Raw genomic sequence first — 15,139 nt, forward strand, 5'->3', positions numbered from 1 at the left:
CCTCTCAATTCTTGGCAAATAGATGGGGAAGAAATGGAGGTAGTGACAGATTTTATTTTCCTGGGCTCCAAGATCACTGCAGATGGGGACTGTAGCCAAGAAATTAAAAGACGCTTGCTCCTCGGGAGGAAAGCCATGGCAAATCTAGACAGCACACTAAAAAGCAGAGACATCACCCTGTCAACAAAAGTGCGTATAGTCAAGGCTACGGTCTTCCCAGTTGCAATGTATGGCAGTGAAAGTTGGACCATAAGAAAGGCTGAGCGCCAAAGAATGGAGGCCTTTGAACTATGGTGCTGGAGAAGACTCCTGCGAGTCCCTTGGACTGCAAGGCGATCAAACCGGTCAGTCCTAGAGGAGATCAATCCTGACTGCTCTTTAGAAGGCCAGATCCTGAAGCTAAAACTCAAATACTTTGGCAACCTAATGAGAAGGAAGGACTCACTGGAGAAGAGCCTAATGCTGGGAAAGATCGAGGGCAATAGAAGAAGGGGACGACAGAGAATGAGGTGGCTGGATGGAGTCACTGAAGCAGTAGGTGTGAGCTTAAATGGACTCCAGAAGATGGTAGAAGACAGGAAGGCCTGGAGGAATGTTGTCCATAGGGTCGCGATGGGTCGGACACGACTTCGCAGCTAACAACAACATGTATCTATGTATGTATGTATATGTATTTATGTATGTATATATATGTATGTTTATATATATATATATACATACATACATACATATACATACATATACATACACACACACACACACACATAAGAAGACACTTTTTTTAGTTTTAGTATTTTACTATTACAGATTTTTCTTAAATTATTTTTAAGCTTCCTTTCCTTAGTCTTCGATGCAGCAGCAGCACCCAAATTGGTCAAAGACGGCAATTTTTAGGATGCAATCTTCTTCCCCACTTCACCCAGTCCTTTCCAGGATCCTTACTAAATCATACAGACTGTCTTGTTGGCTAAAAAAGTGCAGCTAATTGCTATAGGGAGACATAAACTGCAGCCTTTTTCTTTTTTAATTAACCAGTTAAAATGTTATTTAACATAACACAGCGTATACGGGTATAGACAAAGGTTTATCTTCCTTTTCCTCTTTTTTGAAAAGCACATCGATGGTCTTCTGTTTTTATTTGGTCTTGCGATCATCGTTTTATCTGACTAAAAGCAAGGGCGTAGCCTCAAAGAAAGGTGTTAGGTAAGAACCAGCAGGTAATTCCTGAGCTTATACAATCATTGCTCGATATAATAATAGTAATAGAGATGGAGCAGTGTGCTTAATTGTTTTGTATGATGTAAAAAGGGAGCGCAAATGTTTGAATGTAATGCCAACCTCTGAACTTTACCGTTGTTCGTAGATGTGAACAAAGCACCCACAGCCAATTTTAAACCTTGGTGTTTTGTTCTTTCCAGCCGTTCTAAATTTCACTCTCTTTTTCTTGATCGGACTCAATGTGGTTGAACAGCATAAAATACCGGTAGTTTCTCTCCGACCGAAAAATTGTAAGGGTGGAAGTCCCCGTTTCGTTTTTGTAGTACAGGTAGTCCTCACCTTAACGACCGCAACTGTGCCCAAAGTTTCCGCTGCTAAGCAGGATATTTGTGAAGTGACTTTTGCCCTATTTTACGACTTCCCCCCCCACAGTCGTTAAATGAATCGCTGAAGTTGTTAAGTTAGTGACATGGCTGTTAAGCAAGCCCATTGATTTTGCTTGTCAAAAGGTCGCCAAAGGGGATCACGTGACCCCCGGGACACTCCGACCGTCATAAATATGAGTCAGTTACCAAGTGTCTACATTTTGATCACATGGGGGTGCTATAATGGTCGTAAGTGTGAAAAACGGTCATCAGTCACTTTTTCCGGTGCCGTTGTAACTTTGAACAGTCAGTAAGTGAACTGTTGTAAGTCGAGGAATACCTGTGCTGACTGTATTGGGAATTTACAACTGGTTGGTAGGCCACTGTTTGAAGTTATGACGGACCTCCCTGATCGTACTTACGACCCACTTCCGAGATTCCAGTGGTAGCCCTCCCACTTCCCCCCCCCCGCCATCCACATCTGGGGTGCTCAGTAATTGGTCCACATTTGCAACTGTTTGTAGCATCCTGCGGTCACATGGGTTCATTTAATGGCAGTTTCACTGAAAACTGATATTTAGTTCTGGGTTGTTTTTTTCGCTTTGTGATTGCAGTGTTCACTTTACGAACACTGCAAAAAAGGTCATAAACTTGAGTCGGTCACATGTATGACCCACATTATGACTTATGATCATAATAGACAGGCACCATTTCGGTCATAAGTCGAGGACTGCCTGTACACAATGCAGGGACCTAGTTGATTGTATGCAGTGAACCAGAGTTGAAAATGGGATTTTGAACCTGGCTAATTAAATACATTTAGTCCTCAACTTATAAGCACAGCTGAACCCCAAATTTCTGTTGTTAACCAAGACAGTTGTTAAGTGATTTTTTTTGCCCCATTTTATGACCTTCCTTGCCACAGTTGTTAAGTGAATTATTGCAGTTGTTAAATTAGTAACCTGGTTGTTAAATGAAACTGGCTTCTCTCCTTGATTTTGTTTGTCAGTACGTCACAAAAGGGGATCACGTGACCCCGGGACACTACAACGGTCATAGATATGAACCAGGTAGTCTCTGAATTCTGATTACACATGCCAAGCATCCTAATTCTGATTATGTGACCATGGGGATGCTGCAACGGTCGTAAGTGTGGAAAAGCAATTAGGGTTTCCTGCCTAAGCAGGGGGTTGGACTAGAAGACCACCAAGGTCCCTTCCCAACTCTGTTATTCTATAGGTTCTATATAGACAATCATAAGTCACTTTTTCAGGGCTGTGGTTTGCAAGTTGAGGACCTGCCTGTACGATAATGGGTCCTTTTTGCATTTGAGGAATGAGCCAGCCAGGAGAATTCACAGATGTGTCCTTGGTTGTGGATGGTCACTGGATAGCTTAAGGACAGGGCCCCGCCACAAAATAATAATAATAATAATAATAATAATAATAATAATAATAATAATAATAATAACAACAACAACGATGACGATGATGATGATGATGGAAGGGACCTTGGAGGTCATCTAGTCCAACCCCCTGCTCAGGCTGGAAACCCTATGCCATTTCAGATTGGTCTTTTCTTAATAATAATAGTGACGATAATAATAATAATACAAGAAGATCGCACCGACTGACTACAAGCAGCGGCATGACAAAGTAGCAACAATGGTGCATTGGAAGATCTGCAAGAAATATCATTTGCCTGTAAGCAAGAACTGGTGGGATCATAAAATAGAGAAATAGAGAATTCAAACAGACAAGCTCCTGCAACATAACACCCCGGACTTAACAATGGTCGATAAAAAAGTCTGGATAGTGGACGTGGCAGTGCCTGGAGACAGCAGAATAGACGAGAAAGAACTGGAGAAGATAACAAAATACAGAGACCTACAAATCGAAATAGAAAGACTGTGGCAAAGGCAAGCAAGGGTAGTACCAATAGTAATAGGCGCCTTGGGTGCAATCCCAAAACAACTGGAGCACCACTTGAACACCATCATTGGCATTGACAAATTCGCCATTAGTCAATTGCAAAAGGCGGCCTTACTAGGAACTGCTTCCATCCTGTGACAAGATCTGGAATACCCTCAAACATCCACATCTGCCTATCCCGGGTCCTTGGTAAGGACTCGATAGGTCGACAAAAATGCCAAATCCAGTCTGAACATCTGGCTGACTTTGCGATGATGATTAATAATGATAGTAATAGTAATAATAATAGCAACAACAAACAACAACAACAACAACAACAATAATAATAATAATAATAATAATAATAATAATAATAATAATAATAATAATAAAGTTGGAAGGGACCTTGGAGGTCATCTAGTCCAGCCCCTTGCTCAAGCAGGAAACCTATACCATTTCAGACAAATGTTTGTCCAGTGTTTTCTTAAAAACTTCCAGTGTTGGAGCATTCACAACTTCTGGAGGCAGGTAGTTCCACGGGTTAATTGTTCTTACTGCCAGGAAGTTTCTCCTTAGTTCTAGGTTGCTTCTCTCTTTGGTTTCACCCACCATCTTGTCTGGGGTGGAAACTTGAGAAGGGAGGGCATCAAAGCTGTCCTTGGAAAACATCACCTTTCTTTCTTTCTTTTCTCCCCCCCCCCCCACCTCTACCTGCTAGATTTCAGTCGGCGAGGCTTACCTGGTCTACACCGAACGCTTGCACTCGCGTTCCCAGTTTAACAATTACCTGGCTGCCCTCTACAAAGTTATCGGGACGTTCCTGTTTGGCAGCGCCGTCAGCCAATCGCTGACTGACTTGGCCAAGTACATGATTGGGCGTCTGCGGCCAAATTTCCTGGCAGTCTGTGAGCCAGACTGGACGAAAGTGAATTGCTCGGTTTATGTCCAGGTGGAAGACGTGTGCCAGGGCAGCACCAGAAACATCACAGAATCCAGGTAAGTTCGACGCCGTTTAGGGATCACTGTGGCAACTGAATGGTCGCTAAATGAGGCAGTCACTAAAGGAGGACTGTCTGTATCCATAATTAACGATTAACCTTTTTTTTCTGGATTCTTTTGAGTCAAGGGGGGACTCCTAGTGACTGCCTGAACAAGTCCCTGCAGTTTTCTTGGCAAGTAGTTTGCCATTGCTTCCTTCCTAGGGCTGAAGGAGAGTGGCTGGCCCAAGGTCACCCAGTTGGCTTTGTGCCTAGGGCAGAACTTGAACTCATAGTCCCCAGTTTTTAGCCTTCACCAAACGGCTCCCTTAATTAACGTCTATAAAATTTCTGAAAACTCCCTCAATGGCTGCACACAATATTGTTTCTGTCCAAACAGGTCATTGATGCGATGAAGTTGTTACCCAAATGCCTTTACAGGTAGTCCTCAACTTACAACGGTTGATTTAGTGACTGTTCAAAGTTACAACAGCACTGGAAAAAGCGACTTATGACCATTGCAGCCTCCCCAGAGGCTTGGCAACTGACTCGTAGTTATGACGGTTGCAGTGTCCCAGGGTCACATGATCCACTTTTGCGATCTTATGACAAGCAGAGTCGATGGGGGAAGCCAGATTCACTTTACGACCATGTTACTAACTTAATAACTGCAGTGATTCACTTAACAACCGTGGCAGGAAAGGTCGTAAAATGGGGCAAAATTCACTGAACAAATGTTTCACTTAGCAAACAGAAATTTTGGGCCTAATCGTGGTCGTAAGTCCAGGACTACCGGTATTGTTTTTGCAAATGCTATAAATATTGCAGCAGAAATTTGATCATTATGCAAAGCTACCAGCAAAAAGGAGATTTCAAGAAAAATATGGACAAATTCCATTTCAGGAACAGGTGAATGTGGATCTGAACTGAATTTCCTGGCAATTCTAAAATCAATACAATTATAAACATACAATGGTAACCGTTGATAGGAAACAGTCAAAAAGTAATTAATAATGGTTTATAATGGTTAATAAATAGTTAAAGAGGATTTGATACAGGAAGTCCCCAAGTTACCATCTCAGTTGGGAACCAGAACTTGAGTGAGACAGTTTGTTTAAGTGAACTGTGCCTAATTTTATGACCTTTTTTGCCCCTGTCGTTAAGCAAATCATCGTGGTCATTAAGCGAATCACATGCTTGTTAAATGAACCCAGCTTCTCCCATGGACTTGACTTTATTGGAAGTTGCCTGGGTAAACCGCCACTCATGATCACGTGACCAAGATGAGGTTGCCGAGCTCCCAAATTATGATCACAGGACAGCACTGGTTGTAAAGGCGAGGACTGATCGTAAATCACTTTTTTCAAATGGTCGTAAATCAAGGACTACGTGTAAAGTTGTTGGTGCTGCCTGTTTTGTACGGAAGATTGTGTTCCCCACTCCAAGAGGCGGGAGGAGAGGCAGGAACCCAGATCATAATTTCAAAGTTCTTCAATAAATGGTCGTAAGTCAAGGACTCCTTTATAACATAGTTGTCCAGTAGTTTAGAACTTTTCTTAAAAAAAAAACAAAAGGCGAAGCCGTGTCGGATCTGAAAGAGGAACACCTTTTCCACAATGAGTTCTCCTGTTTCAGAATTTTGGAAGGGAGAAAGCATTAGCCAACCATCCATTCTATACAGGTAAGTCTTCAACTTACAACAGTTCATTTACTGACCGTTCAAGTTACAACGGCACTGAGAAAAATTGATTTAAGACCGTTTTTCACACTTAACGACCGTTGCAGCCTCCCCAGGGTCAGGTGATCAGAATTTGGAGGCTTGGCAACTGGCATGTACCTACGACAGTTGCAATGTCTCGGGGAATCATGCCATCCCTTTTTTGCCATGATCTTCCGACAAGCAAAGTTGATGGAGGAGCCAGATTCCCCTTAACGACCGTGTTAGCAGCCTAACAATTGCAGCGAATCACTTAACAACGGCAGCAAGGAAGGGCGGGATATAAATGGGATTAAAATAAATAAATAAATAAATAAAATAAAATGGGGCAAAATTTTATATATGTTTTCTGAGGTTTTTGCGGGTGTTTGTATGTAGATCTTTGGTCATTCGGGTTTTTTCCCACGTAGAATTGGAGGTATCAGGGCAACGTTTCAACGAAATCTCATCCGTCATCCTCAGGCTGGTGGCTTCAGCTTCGTTCTTCTGAGATTTCATCGAAACGTTGCCCTGATACCTCCAATTCTATGTGGGGAAAAACCCGAATGACCAAAGATATATATGTATGTATGTATGTGTGTATATATATATATATATGTGTGTGTGTGTGTGTGTGTGTGTGTTTTCTGAGGTTTTCGCGGGTGTCTGTATGTGGATCTTTGGTTATTCGGGTTTTTTCCCGCGTAGAACTAAAGAACTTTAGTTCTATGCGGGGAAAAACCCGAATAAATATATATGTATGTATGTATATATATATATCTTTTTTTCTTCTCTTTCTAGATTGTCATTCTATTCTGGACACTCTTCCTTTGGGATGTACTGCATGATGTTTTTAGCGGTGAGTGAATTCTCTGGAAGCGGGGCGGGGTCAAAGCAGGGACCCGAAGACGCAGGTTCGTTTGCATTTCAAAGGACCAGGGAGAAAGTGATTGTGATCAATGTTTCTCGACTTTAGCCACTTGAAGACGGGTGGACTTCAACTCCCAGGATTCCCCAGCCAGCATGGGAGTTGAAGTCCAGCCCTCTTCAAGCAGCCAAGCTTGAGAAACATCAGATTTGAGAGCTTTTGCAGGGTGCAGCCAACATTCCCACGAATCAGGAAAGCCATCCAGATTGAGTTCTAAAGCTCCCGGTTTGTTTGTTTTTTAAAAAAATAAATATTGTTTTTTAAAAAATAATTTTTAAATAAATAAATAAATAAAAAATTCTGAATTGCCAGTCCCGCTCAGGACATCTGATCGGCTTTTGTAGTCAGTTAAAAAGGTACTGAGAGGAGTGCCAATCGTGGCTGCGTTCCCACAACACACTGAACCAGGATAGTTAAATCGGGACCCCTCAGCGGCTGCCTCGGTGACTGGCGGAGGACGGGGGGCTATAGTTTGATGAGCTTCCAAATTGGGGGAGGTGGGAGCAGAAACGTTGCGTGGTTATTTATTTGTGCCCTCCCTTCCTTTGTTTATTTGCATACTTTATTTATTTGCAAGCTTTATTTGTCTTATTTATTTATTTCCATGCTTCCTTCACTGATTTGCATCCTTTATTGATTTGCTAGCTTTATTCGTTTTATTTATTTATTGTGCGTTCCTTTCCACGCTTCCTTTTATTGATTTGCGTCATTTATTTATTTATTTTGCGTTTATTCCCACGCTTTCTTTTATTTTGCTCACTTGATTTATCTGCTCCTTTTATTTATACGTCTGCTGCCTTTAGTGACGTGCTGCCTTTTATACATTCGCGTGTTTTACTGATCGCTTTATTTGCACGCTGGCATTACTTTGCTAACTTTATTTGTTCCCTTTGTGTGTGGGTTTTTTTTTTTGTTTGTTTGTTTGCACGCTTCCTTTATTTACTAATCTTTGTAGTGTATTTTTCCTTCTTTTTTATTTTTTGGAGGCTCCCTGTATTTAGCTTCACTCTTTATTTATTTATTTGCTCTCTTTATTTATTTGCATACTTCCTTTACCGTTTGTGTACTTAATTTGCTTCCTTCCTTCCTTCCTTCCTCCCTCTCTCTGTCCCTCTCTCCTTCTTTCTTCTGTCCCTCCTTCCTTTCTCCCTCTCTCGGTCTCTTCCTCCCTCCTTCATTTTTTCTTTTCTTCCTTCCTTCCTCCCTCCCTCCCCCCTCCCATTTCTTTCTTTTTTTCCTTCCTTCCTCCGTTCCTCCCTCTCTCCCTCCCATTTCCTTCCTTCCTTCCTCCCTCTGTTCCTCCCTCTCTCCCTCCCATTTCCTTCCTCCTTCTCATTTCCTTCCTTCTCTTTCCCCTTCCCTTCCCTTCCCTTCTATGCCCCCTTACTCCCCTTGACCTCGTTGGGCAAACCCAGCCGTGGGGCTCATTTAGGATTCGAAGCGTGGGTGGAATTCAATGTGAGCATCAGGTTCAGCCGTGGGGCACAGAGGAAGACCGTCTCTTCCAAAGACATTGTCCTCTGTCAGCCATCTCTAAAGCCCCCTCCTTTCTCTTGGAGTCTAGCTTTACGTCCAGGCCCGCCTGGTTGGCCGATGGGCTCGGCTGCTGCGCCCTACTATCCAGTTCTTTCTCCTCTGCTTCGCCATCTACGTGGGCTACAGCCGAGTGTCAGACTACAAGCACCATTGGAGCGACGTGGTGGTCGGCCTCCTGCAGGGGGCGCTCATTGCTATCCTTACGGTAAGTGATGGACCGATTGACCCAAAGTCACCCAGCCAGCTTTCATGCCTAAGGCGGGACTAGAACTCGCCATCTCCTGCTGATTGGCCCGAAGTCACCCAGCCGGCTTTCATGCTTAAGCCAAGACTAGAACTCGCCGTGTCTGGTGATTGGTTCAAAGTCACCCAAGGCAGCTTTCATACCTAAGTCTGGACTAGAACTCCCATCTCCTGGTGATTGGTCCAAAGTCACGCAACTGGCTTTCATGCCTAAGGCATGACTAGAACTCCCAACCTCTTGGTGGTTGGCCCAAAGTCACTCAGCTGGCATTCAAGCCTAAGGCAGAACTAGAACTCACTGTCTCCTGACGTTTGACTCAAAAGTCACCCAGCTGGCTTTTAAGGCTACAGCGGAACTAGAACTCGATGTTCCTGGTGATTGGCCCAAAATCACCCAGCCTGCTTTCATAGTTAATAACAACTAGAACTCACTGTCTCCTGGTGTTTGACCCAAAAGTCACCCAGCTGGCTTTCATAGCTAAGCAGAACTAGAACTCACTGTTTCCTGGTGATTGGCTCAAAGTCAAGTAGCCAAGGCTTCAAGCTCCCTTCGTCCAGTGCGCTCCCACAGGGAGGGTCTTCTCAGGGTGCCGCCGATAAAAGATTGTTGGCGGATAACACCCAGGGGAAGGGCCTTCTCTGTGGGTGCGCCTGCCCTCTGGAACCAGCTGCCCGTGGAGCTTAGGACTGCCCCCGACCTCCGCACATTTCGCCGGGACCTGAAAACTTGGCTCTTCGAGCTCTCCGGCCCAGGCTGAGAATTTTTAACTGGGGTTTTTAATTCTAGGGATGATTTAATCTTTTTTAATTTGTTTTTAACTTTTGTATTGGTTGTTTTAAATGCCCTGTAAACCGCCCTGAGTCCTTCGGGAAAGGGCGGTATATAAATTTAATTAAATAAATAAATAAATGAAATAAACAGCTTTTTATGCCTGTGGCAGGACTGGAACTCACATTCTCCCAGTTTCTAGCCTGGTGCCTTCACCACTAAATCAAACTGGCCGTCTCTGGCATCTTCTCATTTGAGCTTCCTTTTTTTACAGGTCCGCTACATCTCCGACTTCTTCAAGGAGAGGCCCCAGGCACCGTGTGCCGAAAAGGATCTTGCACGTAAACCCAGCATCCCCCTGCCTCTGAGCGAGTCGGAGTGTAATCACTGCAACTATCGGGTTCCTGTGTGAATGGGGTGATTTCCAAATGGTTTGATTTCAGCAGTGAACGCACCTATCCGCCTATTATCCGATGTCTCTCTCACTCTGATGCGTTTCTACTTTCCCCTTGGACTCGTCCAATGAAGAGGAAAAACTGGGACATTTTTTTCCCCTTTCATTCTTCTTTTTTGTTCATTTTTTTTAAAAAAACCCTTTTTTTACTATTATTATTATTATTATGCCCAATGCTACTGCACCACACCACACAGCACATTTGACACTTGGAAATGCCTGCCGCACCGCCACCTAAGCTCAAAGACCAGGCCAGAAATTGGAAAATTTTCAAACTTTTGTCTCTTGTTAAAAGACTTCCAGACAAACCCTTTTTCCATGTGGGGTAAAATAAGACACAGGTTTATGTATATACATATACATATACATATACATATACATATACATATACATATACATATACATATATATATATATATATATATATATATATATATATATATATATATATATATATATATATATATTTTCAGCTTGATGGCCCAGCTTTTTATCTGGACTTCGCTCTCTGTGCCTGGCTTTGCAAAAGGGTGCCACAGCTTGCTTTGCAAAAGTTAGTAGGTATCTGATAGTCTCTTCCCAAAACGGTGGAAGGATTCCTGAGCACTGTCAAGTCAAGACCCCCAAAATTTGCTAGGATGTTTTTTAACGCCTTTGGGGGGGGTTTCCCCCTCCATTTTCTGTGTATTTGGGTCTTCTTTTTAGGTGCCTGATGGGGGGGTCTGAAGGGAATTTTGTGTTTGAATGCAGACAAATCCTCTCAAAGGACATGGTGTGTGAAATATTTGCTCTGGGGTATAGCAGCAAAAATGGACTGTAGCTGTGAAAGGTTAGAGCAAGGCTTTCCACTTTTGGCAACTTTTAAGACTTGCGGATTTCAACTCCCCATGCCCGCTGGGGAATTCTGGGAGTTGAAGTCCACAGGTCTTAAAGTTGTCAAGCATGGATATTCCAGATTTGCTCCATAAAAAGAAAATTGTCACCTGGATAATATCTTACAATTTCGTCAAGGTTGAAAGGAGGGACGAATATTGGGCATCAGTGATGTTTTTATTAAACTGCTAAATTGGGGGGGAGGGGCGTCCCATATCTCCGATACCAACTTTTTGTACCGGTCAAACTTTTGTTGTCCAGTGAATAAAATCGAGCAAGATTGAATAAAATTGAAACTGACTTTTTAAGTCACTGCCAACATCTTTTTATTGTTCTCGCTGCTGACGATCAGATTTTCCCCTAAAGCTTTGAAGTCCGAAATTTCGGCAGGGGGGTGGGGTGGGAAAAGCTGCGGATCACCAGCTTTTCGTGGTGCCGCCAGAGAGGAGAAGAATCGCTTAAGCGATTTGAAAAGCAGCCATTTCTGATGGGAAATTTGGGGCTTGAATGCGTGTGTGGCCTGCAGAGGGTGAGGAACGTGGGCAAAAGAAATAAAGGTTTGATCCTTTCCGGGTTTCACTGAAGCAACTCTCTTTCGATGGGTCGTTACGAATTCAGGAAGAGCGGTACAAATTTCAAACCATTTGCTGCACACACTTGACTGTGAAGAAGAAGAAGAAAAATCTAATAAAAAACAGGCAGGGGGAAAAAAATCAGATCAAGCCAATAGCAATTCAAGGGGAATTACCCTCATCTAAAGAAAGGAAATCTTATGAAACAGGTAAAAGAGGTCAAGGAGTCTCTGCAGATTTGACTCCACTTGTCGTTGCCAACTATGGGGGGGGGCATAAAATAATAATAATAATAATAATAATAATAATAATAATAATAATAATAATAATAATAATAATAATAATAAGTTGGAAGGGACCTTGGAGGTCATCTAGTCCAACCCCCTGCTAAGGCAGGAAACCCTATACCATTTCAGACAAATGGCTGTCCAGTCTCTTCTTAAAAACTTCCAGTGTTGGAGGATTCACCACTTCTAGTGGCAGGTTGTTCCACTGGTTAATTGTTCTCACTATCAGGAAATTTCTCCTTAGTTCTAGGTTGCTTCTCTCCTTGACTAGTTTCCATCCGTTGCTTCTTGTCCTGCTTTCAGGTGCTTTGGAGAATAGCTTGGCTCCCTCTTCTTTGGGGCGGCCCCTGAGATACTGGAACACTGCTATCATGTCACCCCTCACCCTTCTCTTCATTAAACTACACATACCCAATTCCATGTTCATCTCTGTTTGAAAGCCAGCGCTGTCCAAAGCCATTTGCGCCGTCATGCGGTCAGCCTGATGTCACGGAGCCTTGTTGCCTTCCCAACGAAGGGGTACCTATTTATCCATTTGCATGCTTTCGAATCGCTAGGTTGGCAGGAGCTGAGGTGAGGATGGGAGCTCACCCCATCCTGTGGCGCTTGGGTCTTGAACCTGGGCTGCCAGCTTTCCAGTTGACAAGTCCAGAGACAAAGGCCTTTAAAATCCAGAGAGACAATACAGGTTGTCCTTGACTTACGACTTGTCACTTAGCAGGTGTTTTGAGCTGACAACAGACAGAATAACAGACTTGGAAAGGACCTGGGAGGTCATCTAATCCAACCCCATTGCTCAAGCAGGAGACCCTACACCATTTCAGACAAATGGCTGTCCAATCTCTTCTGGAAAACCTCCAATGATGGAGCACCCACAACCTCTGGAGGCAAGGAGTTCCACTGATAGATTTGCTAAATGGCTGTGGAAATTCTCCGTCATCCAGGTCATAGTTATCCCAAAGGTGCTTTTTTTTTCCAGGAGGCAACTGGACTTTCTTGTCATCCAAGAAGCTTCTTCAACTCTGTCTGGATAGTGGGGAGTGGAAGGATTTATATTGCTTGCGGGTCATTTGCATTCTTTTAGAGCGTCATTGAGGCTGCAGGTAATAATAAACCTTTATTGTCAAAGTACAACATGTGTACATTGAGATTAGCTGAGCCTCCCCCTGTGCTTTCTCCCCCCAACACACAGTGACAACAAACCCTCCATCCCACAACACTATGTGCACCAACTACACCACACACCGGCCTCCCAAGTCAATTCTGCATAAGATTATGTCCCATTCAAAAGCCTAACAGCCCACGGATAAAAGCTGTTTTTCAGCCTGTTGGTACGGCTGGCTATATTCCTATATCTCCTACCCGATGGTTGGAGAGTAAAGAGATACCGTCCAGGGTGTGAGTCATCCCTGAGAATCTTCCTCACTCTTCCAAGGCAACGGGACCTGCCGATGTCATCCAGTGGTGTCAGGGAACAGCCCACAATGTCTTGTGCTGTGCTCACTACCCTCTAATACTTTCCGCGGCTGTCAGACCAGCATACCAAACCACAATACCATACAAGAGGACGCTCTCTATGGTAGACCGGTAAAAGCGCTCTCTATGGTAGACCGCTCTCTATGGTAGACCACTCTCTATGGTAGACCGCTCTCTATGGTAGACCGGTAAACCTCCAAGTGGCCTCAATGACTCTCTAAAAGAATGCAAATGACCAGCTGACTGCAAGGAATATAAATCCTTCCATTCCTCTCCATTCAGTATGGTTGAAGAAGCTTCCTGGATGAGAAGCGAAACGTCTTCAAAGAAAAACAAAGAAAGTCCAGTTGCCTCCTGAAAAAAAAACATCTTTGGGACACTGATAAATTGTTCCCACTGACAGTAAATTTCTCCTTAATTCCAGGTTGCTTCTCTCCTTGATTAGTTTCCATCCGTTGCTGCTTCTCCTGCCTTCAGGTGCTTTGGAGAACAGATTGACCCCTTGTTTTTTGTGGCAGCCCCTCAGATATTGGAAGACTGCTGTCATGTCACCCCTAGTCCTTCTTTTCATTAGATTAGACCAGGGGTCTTCAAACTTGGCCCTTTTATGACTTGTGGACTTCAACTCCCAGAATTCCTCAGCCAGGCAGGAATTCTGGGAGTTGAAGTCCACAAGTCATAAAAGGGCCAAGTTTGAAGACCCCTGGATCAGACATACATAATTCCTGCAATAATAATAATAATAATAATAATAATAATAATAATAATAATAATAATAATAATAATAATAATATAAAGTTGGAAGGGACCTTGGAGGTCATCTAGTCCAACTCCCTGCTCAGGCAGGAAACCCTATACCATTCTTCATTCATTCTTCAGGCTCAAGGTTGACTCAGCCTTCCATCCTTCCGAGGTAGGTAAAATGAGGACCCAGATTGTTGGGGGCAATTAAGCTGACTTTGTAAAAATGCCGCTTGGGGGTGTGTGTGAAAGCCCTAATAAGCAGGCATATACATAGAATGAAGGCTACTGCTAAGCTTGTAAGCCGCCCTGAGTCTTCGGAGAAGGGCGGGATATAAATGGAATTAAAATAAAAAATAAATAAAATATGTTTTAACCCCCAGTCCCCTGATCATCTTTGTTGCTCTTCTCTGCACTCTTTCTAGAGTCTCAACACCTCCAGGACCTCTCTAGGATTACTTATGACCCAGCTTCAAATTTCCAAGATCAGCCTCCCCCCACCATTCATATGACCGTATTTCAGCAACTGGAGTGCAGTTACAGCCACTTGCAGCATCATATACTCATGGGACCACATTTTATAACATTTTTGCCAAAACCTGGCATTTACTTCCAGTCTTCACCAAAACCAGCCCATACCAAACCATTGTTTCACTTAACGACTGCAGTATCCCCTTAACAACTGCCACAAAAATGGCCATAAACTCGAGTCGGTTGCGTGGGTGGCTCCCTTGATGACTTACGACCGTAATGGAACCTGCCCTCATAAATTGAGGCCTAGTTAAATGCCTTGGTTTCCTCAGGCAGGGTATTTCAGAGGTAGCAACTGCGTAAAGGTTTCTCCCATCGCTTCTCTTTCATTCCTGATGGGGGAACCTTAGGGTTTTAATGGGTTTTATATTTTGACTGTTTTATTGGGCAATTATTTAATCTCTTTTTAACTTTTGTATTTCTATTTATATGCCCTGTTCACCGCCCTGAGTCCTTCGGGAGAAGGGCGGTATAAAAATTCAATCAATCAATCAATCAATCAATCAAATAAATAAATAAATAAATAAATAAATAAATAAATAAATAAATAAATAAATAAATAA

General features: G+C 43.2%; 1 protein-coding gene across 1 annotated transcript in view; it reads left to right on the plus strand.

Moving 5' to 3' along the window:
- Nucleotides 1-11,264, plus strand: part of PLPP2 (phospholipid phosphatase 2) — a 44,854-nt gene extending 33,590 nt beyond the window's left edge. The window contains exons 3-6 of the mRNA XM_083364644.1: nt 4,212-4,489; nt 6,968-7,025; nt 8,659-8,835; nt 9,917-11,264. Coding sequence (XP_083220770.1) covers nt 4,212-4,489; nt 6,968-7,025; nt 8,659-8,835; nt 9,917-10,054 — 651 coding nt within the window. The 3' untranslated portion in view covers nt 10,055-11,264. The remainder of the gene's footprint in view (nt 1-4,211; nt 4,490-6,967; nt 7,026-8,658; nt 8,836-9,916) is intronic.
- The last annotated feature ends 3,875 nt before the right edge of the window (nt 11,265-15,139 follow it).

This window comes from Vipera ursinii, assembly GCF_947247035.1.
Source record: "Vipera ursinii genome assembly, chromosome: 1".
In the NCBI taxonomy this organism is placed as follows: domain Eukaryota; kingdom Metazoa; phylum Chordata; class Lepidosauria; order Squamata; family Viperidae; genus Vipera; species Vipera ursinii.